Raw genomic sequence first — 25,772 nt, forward strand, 5'->3', positions numbered from 1 at the left:
CCCTCCCCCAGGGACTGTGGGGGAGTAAGTCATCCCCAAAGACATAGTTACTAAGATTTTCGACTATGAGGAACAAAATGGCTATCTCAAAATTTTGATCTATTGACTTTGGGAAAAAAATGAGCGTGGGAGGGGGCCTAGGTGCCCTCCAATTTTTTTGGTCACTTAAAAAGGGCACTAGAACTTCTCATTTCCATTAGAATGGGGCGACATTCTAAGACCACTTGGTTGATACGATGACCCCTGGAAAAAAAAAAAAAAAAAAAAAAAACAAATAAACACGCACCCGTGATCTGTCTTCTGGCAAAAAATACGAAATTCCACATTTTTGCGGATAGGAGCTTGAAATTTTTGCTAAAGGGGTCTCTTATATGCTGAATGCGATGGTGTGATTTTCGTTAAGATTTCATGATTTTTAGGGGGTGTTTCTCCCTATTTTCCAAAATAAGGTAAATTTTCTCAGGCTCGTAACTTTTGATGACAGAGATTGATATATTTAAAATCAGCATGAAAATCCGATTCTTTTGATGTATCTTTTAGCATCAAAATTCCAATTTTTAGAGTTTCGTTTACTATTGAGCCTGGTCGCTCCTTACTACAGTTCGTTACCACGAACTGTTTGATAGGTGGTTCAGCGTCATCACCGCCCCGCTCTTTACGATAAAGTTTGACTCTGTCTCGCAGCTTTACTTTTTAAAACCGTATTAAATTTTAGCGTAAAGAGCGGGTCGTTGAGGAGGGGGCAGCCAGTGAACAGGGGGCAGTGAAAAGTACAAATTATCATAAGTGAAAAATAAAGAAACTGATGCCATCTGTCTTGACAAAACATTTTTTTTACAGGATTGTTTCTTGATTTCATGCCTCATTTTTACGCGTCATTATATCTTCACCCGATAAAACCAATCACACAGATTCGTCAAAAAATATTACGTAATAGAGAAAATAATATCAATTATTCTTTTTGGATCAGTAATTTATGAAAAGAAAGCGTATTGGTTAATTTTCACGTTAATTCAATCAAAATTTTTGTCATGTTGTGTAGTATTATTTTATTAATAGTTTATTAACTGATTAGAACAATTGTCAGTTTCGGTGCATCCAATCCTCGACACTGACGCATGGAGCAAAATCATTGACAAACTGGTGGGATTCAAGTATTATTGACATGCTGTATCCAAGATTTTTTTTTTTTGGGGGGGGGGGGGGTTGTTACATAAAAAACTTACTGCCTTGGTTATGGGGCTATTATATTTTATCGAACCACAACCAATATGTGATTTATATATAAAGGATAAGACAATATTTATATTCAAAAAATAGATATAATAAGCACAGACGGGCTAAATTGGGATTTGAGAGTCAGTGTGATTTATTCAAATTTCGTTTTATTGTAGGCCATCGTTGGTGTCGGCTCTCAGGAAACATTTGGATGGCAATTACAAAATGCAAGCCTGGTTCTTTTTGTCAGTAGTTTGTCGATTTGTCGATATAACATCAGGAGATTTCGCGGCTGATGCTTTTAATCAAATACTCTCATTACAATCTTCTGAAGTAAGATATTTCTTATTTGCTTAATATAAGCTAAACATGTATAAGTTAAGTTCGCATTTAAATTGTTTAGACCTTTTTCTTACTAAATTAAAAATCCTATATATTATGTAAACTAAGTTGGTATTTCTAAACTGAGTTTGTATTTTGTAAATTAAGTTTGTGTTTACAAGTTTCCAAAAGTAAATTTTTAAAGGCTTGTATGCCAAAACACAAAACTGATCGAATTCTCGCGAAGAGTAAAAAATTTCGTGCTTCTCTCAAAGTGTTATCGTTCCTGAAATATTGCTGATACGCCATTTTGACAGCATGCATGCATATAGAATGTCTTTATTTAGTTAAATATCCCCCTTAACATTCTACTAAAGTTTAGCCTTTAGTTTTAAATATTTTGGACTACATGATTCTTCTTCGTCTGGACCTGATTATATTTCAACAAAAGCTATTAAGCACGTTCTTTCGGCAATAATTGCTCCTTTAACTAATCTTGTAAATATGTCGTTTGAACAAGGTGCTTTTCCCAAATCCCTTCGAGTAGCGAGAGTGATAGCACTGTTCAAGGGCGATAATAAAAGTGATCCGTCTAATTATCGACCGATTTCACTACTGTCTGTTTTCCCAAAGGTCTTTGAGAAACCTATGCAAAAACGACTTCTTAGATTTGTGGAGGCTAAGAGATTTCTGCATAAGCCCCAATTTGGTTTCTGCTCTAAGCACAGAACAAAACAAGCTTGTGCAGTTTTATTAAATTTCATTAATAGTGCCCTTGAGTCTGGTAAAATACCTGCTGCTATTTTTCTTGATGTAAAAAAGGCATTCGACAGTTCAACTCTTCGTATTCTTTTGGGTAAGCTTTCCCGTATAGGTATAAGAGGGTCAGGTTTACCATGGCTTGAATCTTACCTTCATGAAAGGAAAATTTCGTCTGATCCGAAACTTCCAATAAAGTTACTAGCGTTTGCTGCAATCTGTGCTGCAGCAACAAATACCATCCCTCGAATGCTCAAGAGACTAATAACAATACAATTGTAGTGGCTTTTGCCGATGATAGTAACGTCGCCAGCCCGGAGCGGACAGAGTTAGCATTGAGAGCCAAACTTGGAATTCTTATGGAAAAAATATACTTGTGGTTTGACTCCAACTTCCTTGCTATGAATGAATTGAAATCATACTTTCTGATATTTTCGAGGACGAAATAGATATATCCATCGTTTATTGTACTTCAGACATCTAATGGACCAATACGTCGACCCATGGAAAGATATGTGAGATTTCTTGGTATTTTAATGGATGGAAATCTGTCTTTCAAGAAGCATATTGAGATGATTAGAGCAAAAATTTTGCGGAATCCGGGCATCATTCGTAAATTAAAAGACACATTTCCAGGATCAGTTTTATGTACACTGTATTTTTCTCTGATTCAACCATATCTGATTTACTGTAATGCTATTTGGATGTTAACATTTACTTCTCTGCTGCACCGGACTAAGGAATCCAACAGAAAACTGCTGAAATTATTAAATAACATATCTGTATTCTCAACATGACTTCATAGCTACAGACACTTTATATACTATGTCATATGCAACCCTTATTTATAAGTTCCTCCATGGCGAATTGCCTAGGTGCTTTGAATCTTTTTTCCAAGATTTTGCGCAAGATTCGCATACACTTCGTAATAGAAACCACATTTAAATTCCACAAATGAAAATAGCCATGTCTGATTTAAAACCTTCCGTCGCGTGCCCTGAAGCATGGAACACACTCCCGGATGAAATCCGAGGCAGTCACTCTTTGGTACTTTCAAAACTCAGCTCAAGAGATTTCTTACATTAAAATATAAAATGGATATTTAAAGTATGAAATATGACACTGATTAGTTTAAATCTAAATTATTTTAGATTTTAGGGGATCAATCAATGTTTGGTGTCTTCTCTTGCAGCTTGAGTTAATGTATTATTATAGTAATTTAATGAAGTAAATTCTTTGGCTTATTTGTTTTAAATTCACCCTCCATATTACGGGCCATGGAGCCTTACGGAGGCCATTGGTATAGTGTTCTTGTAAAAGATCATGCGTTGTCAGATCTCGACCCAACGTGGTGGAAAGAGTATAACGATTCTTCTGGGACTGCCTTTCGAGGGTCTGTACTTGATCCAACCTTTGGGAGAGAAAGGGGCCATTTCCATCCATGTTGTCATGACAGCACCAGAACGGGTTGCCGGTTATAAATGAAACTTGATGGAAAGAAAATCTAGCCCCAGCCGCCCACTTGTGATTTTCAGGATCCAATAAGCTGATCCTACCTCTCTTGGTAATAGAAAAGGAGTTGGGGGTAACTCTTACAGTTGCAATGTCTACCAGAATGTGTTTTGATCCTAAAAGAGCTTGGTAGCAAGTGAGAGCTTATTTCTAAATCATTATTGTTCTGAGCCTGAATCTGGTTCAGCCTCTGCAAGGGAAGGGGGTTCCCTTTCTTGTTTCTTGTTTATTGGTTCACTTTCATTCTTGTCAGGAAAAAAACGAACGATAATAATGCAACACAACAAAGAACTGAAAAAATCACAAACTCAAAAGGGAACAGTAATGAACGTCTATCAGATAAAACATGTAAAAGGCTGTCCAGGTTTAGCCAAGCTTGATGAGAGACAAAACAGCAAATGCTCCCGTTTAAATAAGTTCTGGTTGAACTTCGCTGAGGTAAGGATGCTGGGACTGTTTTGAAAAACTGTTCGTTTTAGTTTTATTGATTTTATCCTCTTATAAGTTGTTTTTTCTTATATATGTCTGTATTACTGAGAACGGCCCTTGAACACAGGGCCGAAGTATTCATTCTAATTTGCTTCCCGCTGTCTTGAGAAATTCCCTATTGTTCTTCTTGTTCTTGGTGTTTATCTTTTCGTGAGGTCTGAACCGATCTAACCTTTGAATGTTGTGTGTATGTGGGGAGGGAGTGAATTATAGGTGTCAGGATGTCTAAATAAGTGCGCGTCATTCCTAATTTTCTATCAATTATTTTTTATGGGTTTTTTTTTTTGCCAGACCTCAGAAATTAATTTTTAACGTTAATTATGAACATTTGCCAAGAAACTCATGTCACCATTTATTAATATTTTTAAACACAACAGCAACAGAAATGGAAGACGTAATTATTAATGAAAATGACTTGACTGAGAAGCTGAATATGACTGTCCAGTTAAACAATATTATCTCGAAAAAAGGAAAAATGGTCACACAATACAGTGTTGGTCCTAAAAGCATGGGATTAAAATAGCATCATGATTTTCAACCACATTCTTTCAGCTGTAAATATTTAAAATATTTTTTCCGAGTAAATGCTGGGTGACTCAAATCGTGTGGGAACAAAACGGCGCTTTAAATTACTCATTCATGTGAATGACGAAAGTTGTCCACTTAAGCAATTTTTTCTATGTGAACCATGGGAAATTTATTTTTTCACCATGGCTAGGAGACGACTGGGAAATTAAAAAGCGCAAAGGGTTTATAGCAGTAACAAATTTATCGGAATTTGATAAGATAGCCTGAAAACCCTCAAAAAAGGTGTCGAATCGTAGTGAAAATTGCATCTTTGTTAAAAACACAACGTAGGAAAGTCACAGCCCCCCGCCTTAAACAAGAAAGAAAATCACTTTTTTGCAAGGTTTTAGAAAAAAAGAGGTTGAATCTCTAGAATATTTTCAGAATATTAAACAAAATTATATTATTCAAAAACAGCAATTGAAGCTAAAATATTTATTAGCAGGTACAATTGTTACCAAAAATTGGCATAAACTCACATCTTTTCAAGCCGAAAGAGAGTCTCAAAGCCAGTCTGCTGCATAATTCATTGTTGAATACATGGAGTCATAAAGAAATTAGAGAAAAACCAAAACTTGGAATACTTTTTCTTCAAATAGCCCTTAAAATTTCTTCAGTTTCAACTTTCAATACAGATTACTCAGCGTATATTTTCTAGAAATCTTTAACAGGATTAAAGTTTTGTTTTTTAAGATTTTTTTTTTCATGGTGATTTGTTAAAAATTTAAAATATTAGTATTTTTGACGACTAACTCAAAGCTAAGTAAAAACCGAATAGATATCTTAACTACTTAAACTAAATCAAAAGACAGTGTCTGCAAACAAGTTGTCAAAAGGACGTATCAGCAATATATCAGGAACGGCAGAGTATTAAGCTGAAACTCTTATACCTACTAATACTACTGCTACTATTCCTGCTACTACTATTACTTAACTAAATCAAAAGAGTTTAAGTGCATCCGAATTGTCAAACTACATAGATGCAATATCTCACGAACAGAATAGGGTATTAAGGTTTATGTTTTGTCTGAAACAAGGGATTTGCGAGATTTCTGCCGCTGTAACTTGCACCAAACGCACAAGATACAAGCAACGTTGGATTCATTAGTCTAAGGTATATCCATTTACGGAGACATGATTACGATATTCTTTGGACTTTTTTAAAGAAGGATCTAAACTTCCTTTAAAAAATGAAATTGTCTTTTTTCACAGGATAAAAGGAACAAATCAAGAAATTTTTGATCTAATAATCCTACATACAAAATTTCAAAATTTAATTTTGTAGAAGCATTGACATTAGATATGGAGTGCTATAAAAACTTTCGAGTCTCGTTGATAAACCCCAGGAGAGCAAAAAAAATAAATTACCTAAATTTCAAAGAAAACATCAGTCTTAGGTTCAAACTTTCAGGGAAAATTGAGGGATATGTCAAACGAAATTAAAAACACTATGTGCATATCCCAGGAACAGCTAAGAGTGTTATGTTGGACCCTTCAGGGAAAATTGTTGAAGATGTTAGACTAAATAAAAAAAAGTTATGTGCATCCATGGTTGCCAAAAGGACGTATTTGTAATACCTAAGGAATGGGTAAGGATATTAGGTTGCAACTCTCAGGACATGTTGAGGTGAATGTTGAAAAAAAAAAGAAGAAACTATGTGCATCCACGTTCCACTGATCTATTTAAAATTTTAACTAAATTTAGGGGATTCTTCTCAAGTAAATTTAGATAATTGCATGGAATGCCCTCTTCTCCAGCACCTGATGGCGAATCAAGATCGAAAATACTTACTACATCTGAGGAATCGATCCAGTACCAGTGCCGCCCCGTGTAGCCTTGATTGGTGATATAGAAATGCGTTGAGCAAGAAAACACTAAAGAATAAAAGACGCGCCAGGAATATGAACTGGGATTTTCTTATACTAGATATATATACTTATAAATGAAAAACAAGTACAACATGTACAAGAACTCATTTTCTACTTAGACAGCTAATCCAAATAAAATGTCAACAAAGATCTGTGCAAACTATGGATCATTTGAAAAATCACGACGTTCGTCGCTTGTGGGAACCTCACGCCACCAATCCGTATCGATGTTCTTATACTCGAGACAGAGTGGAACACCAGACTGCTTAAGTCGAACAAACTGATAAATCCCAGAATGTTTAAGATTTTTCATCTTTTCCTGAAGCTTCACGCGCAAATTCTTCAGTTTGGGTGAAAGGTCGGTACACACTCGAAGTTCAGAATCTTTTAGATTCTTCACTAACTTCATATTAGCTTGAATGTCACTATCCGAATCGTACGAAAAAAGTACTGGGGGGGGACTCTCTTTCTTCTTTGGGACGCACTGGATAATTTTTCTTTCAGGCAAGTCATCCTTGTGATGCTCATTTTTTCAGCTAAGCCCAGTTTATCCTTTAGCACTGTGCGTGCTTTCAATCCAAGTGATTCACTTTTTTTTTAGTCCATGTAGTAATAGATTCTATCTGCGTTCTCGTACCTCAAGGTGTAATAGGCGCTGATTAACAAGCTTATACTGTTTCTTCTGTAACTGAACAGCCTTTTTAAGTTCGTTGATTAAAGAGTCCTTTTCAGTGATAATATTTTTCAGATCAGAAATTTCTTTCTGTAAAGTTTTCTCCGCTTTAAAGAACTTCTGGTCCATTTGCTGTATTAACTCGCTGAAAGCCTTATCAAACATAGCTTGCATGAGAGCCATGACAAATGAAAAATAAAGATGCTATAGTTCTGTCTTCTTAATTACTTATTTTTTCACACGAAAATCCCAAATACCAATCTCACTCGTCAATAACAAGTATCCAAACTCCGTATCGCCTCCGACTGGCTCACACGTCAAAGTGACATAAGCTTAACTCATTAGATGTCGTGCTCACATGAAAAGTCAATTACGCAATATTCCCAACACAAAAAATTATCCAATTGGTTTCAAAACTCGTTCTTTGTAGTTCAAAGACTGAATGAAAACTGAATTACTTCCAGATACCAAAAAGCAGGGATCAAGCCATCAAGTAAAGTTGCCATCAATTTTTTTTTCGATGTGCCTCCCCCTTCTGTTCGAGAAGCTGGTTTCAAGAATTTAAGGTCCCCTTTCCCTTCCTCCCCAAAGAGGTTGGATCGAGTTCTGACTCCCAAAAGTTACAAGTATTGCACTAGTTTTACATTATGCTGGGTTTGGCTGAGATTTGACGATCCCTTTGGAAATAGGCCTGGTCAGTAAGGGATACCCCTCCTCTATATAGTGGTTGAATTGGCTCTTGACTCTAAATAAGCCAGATATAGCATATCAAGTCTTAGATCTGACTAAGTTTGGCAGAGATCCATTTAACTAATCTGGTTCTTGTTCTGAGGAAATCCGTTTATGGATTCTCTTTTGTTCTTCCTCAGAGCTCAGATTGGGTCTTGATCTCCAAAAAGCGCAACTTGAGCAACATTTTTGTTTAGCATCACCTGTTGTTTAGATAGCTCTCTGAAAGCCTGATGATGCCCTAATGAAGAGAGTTGGAGGATTTTCCTTCTTCCCCTTCCCTACAAAGGTCAGATTGGGCCCTGATCCCCGAAAAGCATAACTTTGAACATTAGCCCACCAAATTTCTTTAAGATCCGGCACCCTCTTCTGACAAATCTTCTTGCGGGACGCAATTTGGGACCCCTCCAACCACATAGGCTTTGTCGGGAATGAACTCTCAAATGCCAAAAAAGGAATCAAAAATTGTTTACGGACCAAATTCATTTGGTATCGCACAAGTCACTCTGATCGATCCTGCGGTGATAAGGGATCCTCCTCTACATTACAGATAGACAGCAGACACGGGCTCACAGACAGCAGAGCTTGAACATTCACTCTTGTTTCCAATTAAATTTGGCTTAGATGTGATTACCACTTCTGCTAGACGACTTGAAGACAAAGATTGAGATGTGCCTTCAGTTTGGCCTCTACCACTATGGTCGAATCTTGTTCGGGTCTGCAGAATGCCTAAATATGACACAGACTCTGACTTGGAAAAGTTTGGCTGCGATCAAACTATATTTTTTGGTAGTTGTCCTAATAAAATTGACGGAGGGATCCCTTCAGAAGACGAATTACGTTCTTAAACCTCAAAATACCCATCTAGCACCCTCAATTTTACTCCCCACAAAGTTGATTGTGATGGAAATGAGAAGCACTTTTGTTGGATGTTTAGATGAACAGAAGTTAGGGAGCCCTCCCTGTGAGGTTGGACGGTATATAAACCTTCCAAGGAAATCTAGAGGCTTACTCTTACTTCCCATCACGTTTACTTGAGATCCCTATCTTCTTCTGTTTGATATCTCGATGACAAGAATCTAGGGATTTCCTTTCTTTCTATTCTTCCAAATATAAGTTGGACTGGACTCTGATCCTCAAAAGACATTGTTTGAATACTGGGTTTTACTTCCAATCAAATCTGGTCGAGATCTGACTATTCCTTCTGATAGATATCCTAATAACAGGAATTTAAGGACCCTATCTAGTGTTACCAGCAGAGTTTGGATTGCGATTGAACTGCCCATAGCGCAATTAGAATACTAGCTTCCACTTCCTCTGGTCAAGATTTGACAACATCTGAGCATATTTTGAATTTTAATTGGTTATTGTTACTATGCTACGATATTCCCCATCAAATAAATCAAATAGTTCGTGGTAACGAACTGTAGTTAGGAGTAACCCAGCTCAATAGTAACTGAAACTCTAAAAAACAGAATTTTGATACCAACAGTTACATCAAAAGAATCGCACTTCAATGATGATTTTAGATGTATCAGTTTCATCAAGTTCGGTCTTACCTATCAATGTTACGAGCCTGAGAAAATTTGCCTTATTTTAGATAACAGGGGGAAACACCTCATAAAAGTCATAGAATCTTAACGAAAATCACACCATCAGATATACTGTATCAGAAAACCCTACTGTTGAAGTTTCAAGCTCCTATCTACAAAAATGAAGAATTTTGTATTTTTTGCGAGAAGACAAATCACAGATGCTTGTTTATTTGTTTGTTTGTTTCTTGTTTTTTTCTCCCAGATCTTCCCCCTAAGTGGGAAGATCTTTCCATGGAGGGCTTTGTCTCCTCCACTATATCTTGCTCTTTACGCTAAAGTATTTTTAGTAATTTCAACTATTTTTTCTACGGTCTTTGTGATTCAGGGGTTATTCTTATAGCATTAGGACGAAATTCAAGCTTTAGTGTAAAGAGTGGGGTATTCACGAGGGGGCGAACACCCTCATAGACGCAATAAAAATATACAAATATAGAAGTTCGTTACGTAAGTTAATTTGTAAGTTACGTATATTTATTACTAATAAAAATGTTAGTAAAGAAATTCTAGTTGTAGTTTTAAGTAACCAAAAATGGGATGGCAACTAGGCCTCCTCCCCCGCGTCTTTTTTGTCAAAATCGTCCAATCAAAACTATTAGAAACCCATTCAGCCAAAAAAAAGATAATATGCAAATTTTGTTTTAATTATTCATGTGAGATGAGCCAAAATCAAAAATTCATTAATTCAAAAACGTTCAGAAATTAAATAAATAAAAAATATATTGTTTTAACTGCAAGTAAAGAGTGACATTAAAACTTAAAACGGAGAGAAATTATTGTCTTTTTAAAATAATAAAAACTTCTTCATTTTTGACAATAAACTTTTTAAAACAAAAAAAGACTCTAGCGTTAAGAGTGAGGAGTAGAAGAGAGTTGTCCCCTCTTCAACGCCTCGCTCTTTACGCTGAAGTTTTTTATTGTTTTAAAAAGTAGAACTGTGACAAAGAGTCAAACTTTAGCGTAAAGAGTGAGGCCTTGAGGAGGGGACAACCCCTTTCATATACGGAATAATTTCTGTTAGTTTTAAGTTTTAATGTCGCTCCTTACTTGAAGTTAAAAAAATCTTTAATAAAATAAAAAGACGAAATTCGATTTTCCAGATGCATATTTACGTAAATATTATTCTAGAAATTTAAATAAGTGTAGTATTTTTCATCTGAGGGATCAAACAAGTAATTTCAAATTTGGCATGAGTCTGACGTTAAATGATCTCTAAGAAGCTCATTTTTATGGTTGTGACAGTTGTCTGGAAAACTACAGTAAACATTACAACCTTTACATGAACTTTCTTCTTTCAGTGGTGCCAGGTCACGAAAGTTGAATTAGATGTGGTATTTTTTCTACGTAAACACACAAATTTCTGTTTGTTTTTTACAGATTTTTTTTTGTGTACGTCTTTTTGAATTAAAATGGAATAGTTGTGTTGAGGTTCTTTCAGAGGTTTCACTGTTAATCACGTTCGGATTTGCAACTAAATTGGAAAATCATTCAATATATCCCTGTCCCCAGATTGGAGCCCCTGTGTTCTTTGGTTCACGATCCCCATACGAGGCAAAGTTCTAATTCCATCTCGCACTAAAGCTCAGTAGCAGCACCTGATCGTGGTGACCTAAGACATATCTTTGCTTGTTGGTAATTAAATAATAAAAAAAAACGAGTTTTTTTAACTGAAAGTAAGGAGCGACGTTAAAACTTAAAAGGAGCAGAAATTAATCCGTATATGAAAGGGATTGTCCCCTCCGCAACGCCTCGCTCTTTACGCTAAAATTTGACTCTTTCTCTGAAATCTACTTTTTCAAACAGTAAAAGCTTTGGCGTAAGGAGCGGGGCGTTGAGGAGGGAACAGCTCCTTTCATACACGGAGTAATTTCTGTTCGTTTTAAGTTTTGACGTCGCTCCTTACTTTCGGTTAAAAAAAAAACATTTTTTTTTATTTAATTTCTGAATGTTTTTGAATTAATGCATGTTTTGATTTTGGCTCTCCGCACATGAATAATTAAAATGAAATTTGCATATTAATAATTTTTGGCTAAATGGCGTTCTCACAGTTTTGATAGGACGATTTTGAGAAAAAAGGAGCGGGGGAGGAGGCCTAGTCGCCCTCTAATTTTTTGGTTACTTAAAAACCAAATTTTTTATGAATTAACTTATAATGCTAATTACGAATGTAACTTAGGAATGAACTTATTTATCGAACTTTTATATTCTTATGTTTTTATTGTGTATATGAGGGGGTCCGCCCCCTTGTCAATATCCCGCTCTTTACACTAAAGCTTAAATTTTGTCCCAATTCCTTAAGAATGACCCCTGAATCACAAAGGCCGTAAAATAAACAGTTGAAATCACTAAAAATGCTTTAGCGTAATTAGCGACATATTAGGAGGAGGTGAGCCCCTCATATGCCTAATAATTTCTGTTCGCTTTAAGTTTTAATGCTGCTCCTTACTTTCACTTGAGCAAAACTTTTTCTTATTTGTTTTTTCATTATTTTTTTAAATAATGCTAGAAAATCCTGTGCCTTCTTTATGGAATTCTCTTCCCCCTTGACAGATTCCTCCATTGAAAGATCCTCCCACATAACCCCCTCCCCTCAACCCCTTCCTCCTCCCAAGCCAAAAAAATCCCCCTGAAAACGTCGGTACCCTTCCCAGCAACCATTACTATATGTAGACACCGGTCAAAATTTGTAACTTGCAGCCCCGCCTGTGGGGACTGTGGGGGAGTAAGCCGTCCCCACAAACATTGCTATTAGGCTTTTCGACTTAGCTAAATAAAATGGCTATTTCAGAATTTTGATCTGATGACTTCGGGAAAAAACGAGCGTCGAAGGGGGCCTAGGTGCCCTCCAATTTTTGGTCACTTAAAAACGACACTAGGACTTTTAATTTCCGTTAGAATGAGCCCTTTCACGACCAATCTAGGAACACTGGGTCGATAAGATCTCTTCTGAAAAAGAAAAGACAAAAAAAAAACAGCACGCTTCCGTGATTTGTCTTCTGGCAAACAAATACAAAATTGCTCATTTTTGTAGATACGAGCTTGAAACTTTTACAGTAGTCTTCTCCGATACGGTGAATCTGATGGTTTGACTTATAGGGGGCATTTCCCCCTATTTTCTAAAATATGGGAAATTTTTTCAGGCTCTTAACTTTTGATGGGTAAGACTAAACTTGGTGAAACTAATATATTTAAAATCAGCATTAAAATGCGATTCTTTTGATGTAACTATTGGTATCGAAATTGCGTTTTAAGAGTTTCGGCTATTATTGAGCCGGGTCACTCCTTACTACAGCTCGTTACCAAGAACTGTTTGATTTGCTGCTCACTAGACCTGGTTTTGACAATAGAACTATTCTTCGTTTTCATGGATACTACTGGGGCTATAGTTTGTAGCTATAATTTCTTTTTCTTTTATTTTTTTATTTTTAATTCTTTTACTTATAAAAATACATGCGGCTAGAAAAATTGCATTAACCTTTGACTGCGTGACTTTTGGTTCTTTGGTTCTTGCTGAAAGTAAATTTTTTGTAGAAGTAACAATAAATTTCTCATAAAATTCAAAAAAAAGTCCAGGGCTAGTTTTGATAACTTTTGGGAATCTACCCTTCTTTTTGGGGAAAATTCTTATAATAAGTCCTTCGACGCTAAATCCTGAAACTAGACAAAAAGTACAGTCGACCTATTTTTTTAGTATGGCGCATTCTTATTCTCTAAGCCCTATCCACATTGAGAACTTACTAATACCGAGATATAGCCAGCGGTAGTTTGAGCCAATTAGAATTCTTATTAGAATATTCAGCCAACCAGAAAATTCTCTAGAAAATCTGTTCGGCTATAGTGCCAGCTAAATCTTGGTGTTAGTAGAATCTTTTATTCTTTTCCTATTTCAAGAGACATATTTGTACGTAATGTTTTTTCTCGACAGGGGATCAACGTACAGGTTCTTCATCATGTGCTACAAACGTTGGTTTCTATTTGTATGCGGTTAAGTAAAGAAAAAATTGAAGGTCTTCACAGTCAAGTATTGAGTCTGCTTAAAGCTTTTGTTCTCCCACTCGAATTGATACCTGTCGCAAGAGATGTTGTCATTGCTGCAACGCGTAAGATGTCAACGGTAGAAGATGTGGAACCTGCTTTAGTCATTTGGTCTAGTGAAATTGTAAAAGTAAGGACAATGTTTTGATTCTTGTGTTGAATTTGACTTTTTTTTATTAAGTAATAAATTGAACATTGCCCTTTTTAAAGACGATAAAGTAAGTTTTGTGATTAATGTTCTTTAGGAGCGACTTTCAAAGAAATTTGATCGATGATGAGCTTTTAGGATTAAAAGTCAAAATGTCATGTGTTCAACTATTCATGGAAATGATAAACAGTTATTAGTGGCGATGCTTATTTTTTGTATTTATTCATCATTTTTTAGTCTCTCAATTCGAGTCGCCAGCTTTTAATTTTCTTCTTGTCTTTACGGACTCTTGGTATTTAATCAAGGATAGTCTTTTAATTTAGCTTTTTTGTCATCTTTTCCTCTATAGAATTCGGGAAGCTTAAATAATTCCCTGACTAAAATTTTTCCTTGGGGGCTAATAAATCTATTGTGAGGCTTCGAAAAATCCTTCTATTTGCTTCCTCTTTTGAGTGGAGAATTTATATCAGCTTTCTTTCCGTGTCACTGCCCCTTTAGGACCAGTTGTCACATTTTGAATGCTAGAATTTAGACTTCAGAGTTGTTTCTCAAGAATTCCAGTGGTACTTTTTCATGTGGAAAAATACCAATGAACCACCGTTGCTGAAGTCGGTCGTCGAAATTAGGCAGTTAAAGATCGTGGCGTAAATAAATAAATTGGGCTTGATTTGACATAATAGAATGTTGGCCCTATAACCTTGTGGAATGGGAGTTTCTCAGACTTGGAGAAGTGAAGAAACTTTTTGATTTTCTCCCCTTGTTTTCTTGTTTATCTGTTGATTTGATAATTTGTTATATGTTTGTAGTATTTTCTGACGCAACTCCTAGAATTTACAAAGGGTTATCCGCAATCCGTTTGCAATTCCGAAAGTACTGTTCTTGGCACGAAAAGCGTAATTGTTAAAAGAACCTTTGAAGGTAGAACATTGTGTTCATTTGTAGTAAATATATCATGAAGATTATAGGAATCTATAAAGGGATCATGAGCCATCGAGTAAAGAGGCTTTAAGGCTCTCCTGTATGTGGACGTGTATGGATCCCTGATTAAGGTCATTTTAGGTCAGAATCAAATTGTGCCTTGGCATTCATTTTCCCTTTTTTTAAGAAATATATTCGCACGCACTGAGGATTTGTTTTAAATAGAAAATTGGATAAACAAAATAATAAATATATTAACCAATATTTCAAAATACTTCTGTATTCTAATAAGGGTATACATTTCACACTGTGTTTAGTCTTAGAAGAATAACATCACAGCATAACAGCAGCGTTATGACAAAGCTATCCCTGAATACACGTAAAGATATTCAGTCTCTAAATCAAGGTTGTATAATGTCTTTTCATTTTGATTTTATTTTATTCTGCTTTTTTTTTATAATTTCGTATTAGGCGGTGCTGATTAGGATTAAGTTTAAAATGCCCTAACTTCATTTCGTACTCTACACTATGGTCTTGTGTAACGTAGCTTTTGAACATTGTCATTTTGAACTTGGTAAAGTTTTTAATTGAGTGATTGAAAAAATTTGTAAGGTTTTTAGGTGTTAAATGGTTATCCTGTAAAAAATAGCTTTTGCTAAGTGCTCGATACCTGCTGCATTTTGAGTCAGAATAATTGAAAATTAGACATCTATGGTCACTTGGTATATACCATTTTATGCACTGGGGCTGGTAGGCAAATATTGTCATTTAAAATTTACATGATGCGTTTCGAAGATGGATAGGTGATAACAGTAAGAAGTATTATTTTGCCTCCACTAGAAGCAGTCTCATTTACTCTTCCCAGTTAGAATCAGAGGAAAGAAAAGCTGGAAGGTTTTTTTCTACTTGACTATCTTAATTAGAAACTTCCTATGGAAAGAGTCTTTTATCTTGAAGTTTAGCGCCTCGTGTGGATAACAAACTTTTGATATATCTTGTGATGACAATTTTGTATCCCATGAGTGTAAATCCAACGGTTCTTACTAATGACAGGTTCACTGGAAAAAGAATAAAATTCTGCAAAATTAAAAATAGAAGAGATAGTCGTTTTTTCAAGATTCTTATTGTGGATGGAAAGGAAAGTGATATTTGAAGTTTCCACTACTTTTTGACTATTTTTTACTGAATGACAAGTAACAGATCAGATTCAGATGGTGCATACGTAGTGTAGGTTTGATTTACGGGCTGGATATGGTCTTCTATTACCAAATAATTTCGTGGAATTTTCAGTGTGTCTTATTTGTGTTTGGTCAAAGTTATCTTCAAGTAATATATCTTAGTAACCTTAAATATATGTCAGTAAAAGTGTTTGCTAGTTTTTATTTTATTATTCTTTGTTATTGGTGTTTTTACTTTAAGCAGAAAAGATATTCAGCAAAAATAATTTGGCCCTACAAAAATTAAATTTTCTTTAATTACGAAGCATGCTTCCAAGTTAGCTAATGAGCCCTGTTATTTCTAGTTTTAATATATGATTTATAGAGAACTTTTAATATGATTTTGTATGATATTGACATTGGATGTGACGGGGAAAAAGTAGTTGCCCCCAGCTTTACGGATGACACTTATTTAGCTGTGGCTGCACAAACAGGAATTCAGGTGTTGAGTTGTATTAGTCCTTATTTGGAGTTTGTACAAAATTGGATGAAGCTTAATAAGTTAAATTCGAATTATATTAAATCTTGCTTTTTATTGTATGGTAGGAGCTCAAATTATTACCCTTGGATAGACAGACTTAATTTTGCTGATATGAATATTTTAAGAATAAGTTGTACAAAATATCTAGGAGTTTTAATTGATGAATGTCTTAGTTTTAGAGAACATATCTATATATATAAAAATAAGTTGTCTGTGTGTGTGTGTGTCAAGTGACGTCATGTTTGTGTGTCGACTGACGTCATGTTTGTCCACTGACGTCATTATAAGGACTGAGCTGTATGCGTCATGAAGTTGTTTGTCGACTTACGTCATGTTTGTCAACTGATGAAATTACATACCGGGACACCGGGACACAAATGACGACCGGGACACAGGGAATATAAATGACGACCGCGACACTCAAAGAGAAATTACAAACTTGGATACCGGGACACAAATGACGACTGGGACACAGGGAATATAAATGACGACCGGGACACAGGGACACATCATTAGAATAATGAGGTATAGATCTGAATACGGATTGTTTTTCCCATGGACAATTATATGTTGCATGTTCAAGAATCAGTAAACCTGACAATCTATTTATATGCACAGACAATGGGACAGCGAAGAATGTTGTATATTCGCATGTTTTACGTAGTTAAAAACATATATATATATATATATATATATATATATATATATATATATATATATATATATATATATATATATATATATATATATATATATATATATATATATATATATATATGTATCTATATATATAAAAATAAGTTGTCTGTCTGTGTGTCTGTCTGTGGATCAGGTGACGTCATGTTTCTGTGTTGACTGACGTCATGATATTAGTTGTCGTCATTTTTGCTTTGACCGTGACGTCATTCAAGATATTTAAGACATATGTTCACGTAGAAATCTATTAATGTTTAAGTTTACAATGACTGATGAACTTACCATGGCAAAAGCCGATGAAGATGCTCAAAGAGTCTATGCCAAAAAACTTGCTGCTGATAGAGAAAGTCAGAAAAGAAAGCGTGCCGAGGAATCAAAAGAACAGCAAGGAAACAGGCTTGAGGCTGATGCTCAAGTGCCGAGGAATTACAAGAACAGCAAGAAATCAGGCTTGCTGCTGATAGAGAAAGTAAGAAAAGAAAGCGTGCCGAGGAATCACAAGAACAGCAAGAAATCAGGCTTGCTGCTGATAGAGAAAGTAAGAAAAGAAAGCGTGCCGAGGAATCAGAGCAACCTGAAAGTTATTCAATGGTGAAACAATGGGAATGTGTTGCGCCTCAGGAAAAGTTAAACTTCCTCTATTGGCTGCACCAGCAGAGCCATTGAAGACGAATGAATGCTTGCCTGAAAAATTCTAATTTATGGGCACACGTAAAAATATTAAAATTAACTACAAATATGCCTGTCCGATTGCAAAACAATGACTCTGGTCAAACATTTTCAGATCAATTGCTGACAATTGGAAACGGAAAGCTCCCAGTAGACTCAATTTCAGGACGTATACAACTACCTGCTGATTTTTGTAATTTAGTGACGTCCAAAAATGAATTGATTGAAAAAGTATTTCCGAATATTCTAAAAAATTATAAAAATAATAAATGGCTAAGTGAAAGAGCGATTCTCGCACCCAAAATTATAGACGTCCACGAAATCAACAATATTGTTTTGACCAAGATTCGAGACCAGGCAGTCCTTTACAAGTCAGTCGACACAGTTTTGGAACCAAATGAAGCGGTTAATTATCCATCTGAATTTTTAAATTCCATAGATCTTTCAGGGTTTCCACCACACGTGCTACAACTAAAAATAGGCGTACCAATAATACTTTTAAGAAATATAAACCCACCAAAGCTTTGCAATGGCACTCGACTTGCCGTAAAAAAAAACAATGGAAAACCTAATAGAGGCCACAATCTTGACAGGGCCTTTTGAGGGTGAGGCTGTTCTTATTCCTCGCATTCCCATGATTCCAACGGATCTGCCTTTTCAATTTAAAAGATTGCAATTCCCAATTCGATTAGCATTTGCAATCACCATTAACAAAGCTCAAGGTCAATCATTAGAAAAATGTGGTATAGATCTTAATACTGATTGTTTTTCCCATGGACAATTGTACGTTGCATGTTCGAGGGTCGGTAAACCTGACAATCTATTTATATGCAGCGACAATTGGACAGCGAAGAATGTTGTATATTCGCAAGTTTTACGCAGTTAATTTGTATTGTATCTATCTATCTATATAAAACGAGTTGTGTGTATGCATGTTTGTTTGTTGGTAAAAAGAACGTTTGCATATGATGTCATTATTAGTACATACGGCTTTGTATATGCAGAGACAATGGGAAAGCCAAGAATGTTGTATATTCGCAATTTTTACGTAGTTTAACTCCTGCAGACGAAATGAATGCTTGCCTAAAAAATTCTAATTTATGGGCACACGTAAAAATATTAAAATTAACTACAAATATGCGTGTCCGATTGCAAAACGATGACTCTGGTCAAACAGTAGACTCAATTTCAGGACGTATACGACTACCTGCTGATTTCTGTAATTTAGTGACGTCCAAAAATGAATTGATTGAAAAAGTATTTCCGAATATTCTAAAAAATTATAAAAATAATAAATGGCTAAGTGAAAGAGCGATTCTCGCACCCAAAATTATAGACGTCCACGAAATCAACAATATTGTTTTGACCAAGATTCGAGACCAGGCAGTCCTTTACAAGTCAGTCGACACAGTTTTGGAACCAAATGAAGCGGTTAATTATCCATCTGAATTTTTAAATTCCATAGATCTTTCAGGGTTTCCACCACACGTGCTACAACTAAAAATAGGCGTACCAATAATACTTTTAAGAAATATAAACCCACCAAAGCTTTGCAATGGCACTCGACTTGCCGTAAAAAAAAACAATGGAAAACCTAATAGAGGCCACAATCTTGACAGGGCCTTATGAGGGTGAGGCTGTTCTTATTCCTCGCATTCCCATGATTCCAACGGATCTGCTTTTTCAATTTAAAAGATTGCAATTCCCAATTCGATTAGTATTTGCAATCACCATTAACAAAGCTCAAGGTCAATCATTAGAAAAATGTGGTATAGATCTTAATGCTGATTGTTTTTCCCATGGACAATTGTACGTTGCATGTTCGAGGGTCGGTAAACCTGACAATGTATTTATATGCAGCGACAATTGGACAGCGAAGAATGTTGTATATTTCCAAGTTTTACGCAGTTAATTTGTATTGTATCTATCTATCTATCTATCTATATAAAAACGAGTTGTGTGGATGCATGTTTGATTGTTTGTAAAAAGAGCGTTTGCATATGACGTCATTATTAGTACATACGGCTTTGTATATGCACAGACAATGGGAAAGCCAAGAATGTTGTTTATTCGCAATTTTTACGTAGTTTGAAACACATATATAAATCTATCTATATTCACAGGTGGGACACAGGGACACAACTACAATGGCGCATAACTAATATGGCGCGTAACGACTTACGCGCGCGGGGGGGGGCTTGGGGGGGCGCGAAGCGCCCCACCAACTAGGTGTTGGGGTGGCGCGAAGCGCCACCCCAACAGCTAGTATATATATATATATATATATATATATATATATATATATATATATATATATATATATATATATATATATATATATATATCTATTCACAGGTAGGACACAGGGACACAACTACAATGGCGCGTAACGACTTACGCGCGCGGGGGGGGGGCGAAGCGGCCCACCAACTAGGTGTTGGGGTGGCGCGAAGCGCCACCTCAACAGCTAGTAGATTATATTATTCTTTAACTCGCTAGGAATGTTGGCATTTTAAGAAAGTTGAAGTACATTTTCCCAAGGGATATTTTAATAACACTATTATTCCTTAATTCATTCTTATCTGCTATATTGTTATGCTGTTTGGGGTAGTACATTTCCTTCTCATCTCCTTCATATTCGAGTTTTGCAGATTAAAACTCTTCGAGTTTTATGCGGTGTTGGTTTTAAGACTCGGTACAAAAGAGGTATATATATTGCAAAATCTTGGCTTTAGCAGGACTTATTACTTTTAATCGAAGCCTGTTTATATATAAATATTTTCGAAATTGTTAACCAATATGTTTTAAAAGTATGTTTGAATTAAAAAGTGATATTCGTACACATTTTACGAGACAGTCCAATATAATTTGTCGTCCGCTTGCTATTACCCGTAGATCTCAATTTTCTATTTGGCATCTAGGACCCCATGCATGGAATTGTATACCTACGACTTCAAGAAACGTGGACCAATTTGGTGAATTTCGGCGGGAAATAAAGCTATTTTGCCTTAATATTTATGGTTTTTAAAGTTGAGTGGACCTCAAGTGGAGCCAAGATGTTGGTTTTGTTTTAGGCGACACTGGTCAAGTGGTTTTAGTATTTTTTTTTTCTTTTCTTTTGCTTTTTTTCTTTTCTTTTTCTTTTCTTTTCTTTTTTCATTTTCCTCTTCTTTTTCGTATAGTTTTGATTTGTATGTGTATTGGGGTTGTAAGCCCAAAAAAGCTTTACTTCGGGTCATTTGCTTGTTTTATTTTGTTTATTTATATCAATAAACCCAAATTTCTGTCTAACTAATATCAAATGTCAGTGTCATGGCTCCGCCCTAGAAAATATCATGTTTTTGAAATGTTTATAGAGAAAAGTTGGTTTAAAACTACTGGACTTTTTATCAACTATTGGCATTTTAGGCTACTGTCTCATGTATTTAAATATCCAGAATGGCCTGCAGTATTTCTTGCCTTCGTTTTAATTTATAACTCATTTTCTTTTTTTAGCTGTGTGATCTTTACCTCTCAGAAAAAATTTTGAAGAATTCTTCGGATGGAAGACGTTCACCGGCTTTTGAAGAGGGTATCTTAAAAAGACTGATAACCCTGGGCGATCTTGCACAGTTGTGTCCAGGCAAAGTAAGCTCGCGTGTATGTGTTGCTGTTCAGAGTATTGTCTTCCCGACAGATGGTAAACAAAAATTAGTATTTTTCTCTAAATTTTGAGCTATTCCGACGGCACCATGCGTAGAGGTACTAAGTTACAAATTTCAACTTCCCTTAAGCTCATGGTTTGCACAGCCATATACGTATTTGACAAAATTTTACATCTCTAAAGATCTCGACAATAGGCATGTTTTTTTCGTCATGAAACTACTGGGGTCTTACTTCTCTGGTAGAAAGGATATATTTCTAAAATTCCTCAACATACTAAAACCTTAGCTCTCGCTATGTTTCGGCCGTCATGTAACATATGTCTCTAAATGCCTGAAGATTAAGGATCTTCATGAGAGTGTCACCAACGCACTCGTTAAGATCCTACCTAATCGATGGGAGGATATGCCAGTCTTATTTGTTTAAGTGGTTAGGCTAGAAGTATTAAAACTGAAATTTGGGGTTTTGGCATTCAGCCCTCAGTGATTTTTCTTTTAGACAAGGAATGTTTTTTATGAAATAAGGAAGGCATTAGCATTTTGATGACTTAAAGACGGAGCTCGTGTTTTATCTATCCTCATGTTTTCCAAGTGGTTTCCCTAGTAAATAAGTCTGATTAAAGACATTTTCTAGCGACTTTTTTCTGTCAAAATAGTTTTTGGAATGTTTTTAAAAAAGATACACAGAGGATCGAGTCCTTAAGAGTATTTTACATTTTTTTCGGGAATGAGGGTTGGTAGAAAGCAAGGTAACAGGACATTTTTATGCTCGTTTTTTCGAAGAGCCTGAAGTAATCTTGGAGGTGGTTCCCTGTCCCCCTATGTCAAGGTATGCTGTTGAAAAGAAATTTCACTCTAAAAGATTGATTTATCCCTGTAATGTTTAGTGAAAATGACCTGTGAATGAAAGCTGTGTTGTTCATTGTGTTTTTAGTTTGTAATTCAGAACTGTATTTCAGTTTTAAACCATAATAGGAAGCTTTTATTGATTTTGTGTTTGTAAATTGAAAACTGGTAGGATCGATACAACTATCAATACAATTCAGACATTAAAAAAAAAGCAAGAGAAAAACTAAATTTTAACTCATTGTCCAGCTGTCAAACTGACCCTATTTCTTTCTGTTGTCATATTCGACTTAATAAAATCGACAGGTTAAAAAAAAAAATTTCATCACAAGTGAATCTTATCAAATAGTTTGTAATAAAAAAAAACTGTAAGTAAAAAGTGACTTTTATATAATGCTTTGATATAACTTTTGATATAATGCTTCCCCGGCCCCTACTTAGGGATATGGATCCACTTCTGAAAATTTGTTTTGCCCAGGAGAAGAACTTCCCAAGGTGACAAACAGTATCAAACTAGACTCTAACATGGATATGATCTGTAGTAAAAAGTAACAAAAATCTGATCTACTTGAAAGATTTAGTTAGAGTTCAGTTATTAAAAAAAAATTGTACAAAAGGCCAAAATTCAAATAAACGCGGGCAAGGCTTGAAGGCAGCCACTGCCAGCGAAAGAGGAGAAGGGGGCCCGAATTTTTAACGCAACTCAAAAAACTACTAAAAATAGTGAAAACTATTAATACAAGACATTAGGGTATATAGAAGTGCTTTTATTAGTTTTAAAAGGCAAAAATTACCATATAGCAGTCTCTAAAGTTAATTTAAAGTCTAACTTCATGAAGGGTCCTTACCTTCCGGGTAGTTGTGACGCTGATAGACTCCAGGATGAGAATCGGAGAAGAATTCCTCGGTAAGAATTGAGTATGAAACTGGAAAGTCTAGAATTTGAAAATGCAGAAGATGGGTGGAACAATTTTGGGAAAATAGTTTGCAAAGTAGCAAAATAAGTTTTTGAATGGAAGGTAAAAACTTAGCTAGGAATGTTATCGAAAACGGCATAAGCTTGGTAGAAGAGAGAAGGAGTTTGCACAAGAAGTTTGTGGGTGATGAAATCTTACAAGAGTAAGTAATGAAAGTAAAGAAAGTGATCAAAGCAGAATAGGAATTAAAGTATGAATTAAGAAGAAATAAAAGGGAGGCCACGAATACAATTGCTGAGGATCTGGAAGATGCAGCCAGATGGCATAATTGTAAAACTTGTTACTGAATAGTAAGATTGGTGAATGAATGAGAGGAAATAGTCTGTCTGGCTTTGTCTGAGATATAAATCGGAATGTAGCCTCAATTAGCAGTGAGAAAAGCGTTGTTAAGGGGTATGCAGAATACTTTTATGGGTGTGTTAAACCATGATATAATAGTTGGAAATGATATTGAAAAGAACAAAAAGATTTCGACAACAGACAGTTGCTGTATAGTCTATGGGTTAACAATGCTTCTTGACTACAAAGGTCCTTGCGTCAGCCCTGTGGTAGCTTGAATCGAAGCTCGGGCCTCTATTGCTAAACAAAGAAAAAAAGTTGCTCTTTTTGATCCCTATTTTGAGAACTAATAATTTTTTGTTTCTTTTTTAATTATCTGCAATTCCAAAGGACTTTCAGATAATAGTTTCAGCTCTCTTAACCTCTACTGCAGTCTAAGATCGATTTCAATCCCTTTTCTTACACGGCAAGTAACCACTTCGTTACAGCAGCTCCTTAGGTTGAAAATAGTTAGATTGCTGACAGTGTTATAAATTTGAAATGTGGTGGTTGTAAAACTAAATATTAATTGCTGAAGTGAATACGATTTAAAAAATGGAAGTGTCTTGTGATTATAGGAAAATTTTAACTAAACTTCTTTACAAGAAAGATAATATAAAGGATCGTCGTAATCACAGAGGCATTAGATTTGTTTCTGTAGGAAACAAGTTACTTAGGATGATGATACCTATTAGACTAATAGGTGGTGTCCGTAAAATTTTGAGAGAAGAATAACGTAGTTTTAAGAAGGGGAGAAGATGTGTCGACCTAATTTTCCACTCTTAGATTAACAGTTGAGAAGTGTCTTTGCCATCAGATCCTTTAATAGTGGCGCCGGTTCAAGAAAATATTGGGAGGGGACAAAACTTTTTTTTTCAAAATCTAGGGGATGGGCAATTTGTTTTTGATTTTTTCCAATAAAAATACATAAAAAGGGTATTTTTCAATGAAAATACCGAAAAAGGATATTGTTTGCAATATCGGGGGGACACGAAAATACAAGCCCCCCTCCACCGATTGGTGCCACTGCTCTTAAATTCTCGGTTTTATCTATTACGGACAGATATTTGATTTAGCTTTAGTGAAGGTCCTGTCATTGCATGGTATTCTAGATAAACATATTAAAATAATTATTGCCATCTATAAGGGTAATACTACTGCGGTAAACGTGGGAAGTGAAGTTAATAACTGGTGCGGTGGAGAATCAGGAGTTAATCGGAGGTGTATCCTATCCCCTTTAATAGGAATTATTTTTATTGACTTTGTCCCAAGGAACACAGCAAATGCTATAAAAGAATATGAGATCAAGTGGGAAGGTCAAATTCTCCTTGAATCAGATTATACAAATGATTTGAGTGTTCTAGAAAAAATGCTAGTGAAAATAAATGGATTTTTGGAGATTTTAAGATTTTCAAGTTCGAAAATTAATTTTAAAAAGATCAAGGTGCTCAGACAAGGAATAAATAAAGATCAATATGGCATTAAGTACCGAGAAACAAGGGAATAGTTTTACTTATCAAGGAATAGTTTTACTATTCTGTAGAAAACAGAATAGCCAAGACGCAGGGTGTTTTTATCGTAGTTGAAAATAAAGTTCAGAAGAATAGGAAGATAAGTCTGCGAATGAAGATTAGAAATTTTGAATTTAGAGTAATAATAGTGGTCAAATATTCCTCTGAAGCATGGGTGCTTCGAAAGGGTGAGGAAGATTTGTTAAAGGTTTTGAATAGAATTGTGCAAGGATACTGACCATCTATCAAATAACAGACTGTACGGAAAATTTAGTCCCATCCCACTTTCTAGAGTTATGATGGATAAAAGTTTAAGATGGCTCGGCCATGTTTTATGGATAAAGCATGATAGTTTCCCAAAGATTTTACTTTTTGGGCATCCGCCTTGGGCCAGACAAAAGCAGGTTATTCCCAAATGGGGCGGAAATCATTGGAGGGGGTTAAAGAACAAAGCTTTGGGTATATTGGGGAAGAGGAGAAGCTTGTGCAACTGTGCTGGCCTAATGTGGCTTGGTGCTGCCAATTGAGTTATTTGTAGTGGCGGTAGCAGTAGTACATACGAAGCTTGTCAATAATTCTAAACTGA

The 25,772-nt window shown here is 35.5% G+C and overlaps 1 protein-coding gene across 1 annotated transcript in view; it reads left to right on the forward strand.

Annotated features, from left to right (window-relative positions):
- Nucleotides 1-1,384: 1,384 nt before the first annotated feature.
- LOC136031198 (condensin-2 complex subunit D3-L-like) overlaps nucleotides 1,385-25,772 on the forward strand; it is a 94,049-nt gene continuing 69,661 nt past the window's right edge. Inside the window, exons 1-3 of the mRNA XM_065710556.1 lie at nucleotides 1,385-1,551; nucleotides 13,655-13,894; nucleotides 21,389-21,572. Coding sequence (XP_065566628.1) covers nucleotides 1,444-1,551; nucleotides 13,655-13,894; nucleotides 21,389-21,572 — 532 coding nt within the window. The 5' untranslated portion in view covers nucleotides 1,385-1,443. The remainder of the gene's footprint in view (nucleotides 1,552-13,654; nucleotides 13,895-21,388; nucleotides 21,573-25,772) is intronic.

The sequence above is a fragment of the Artemia franciscana genome, chromosome 9, assembly GCF_032884065.1.
Source record: "Artemia franciscana chromosome 9, ASM3288406v1, whole genome shotgun sequence".
NCBI lineage: Eukaryota > Metazoa > Arthropoda > Branchiopoda > Anostraca > Artemiidae > Artemia > Artemia franciscana.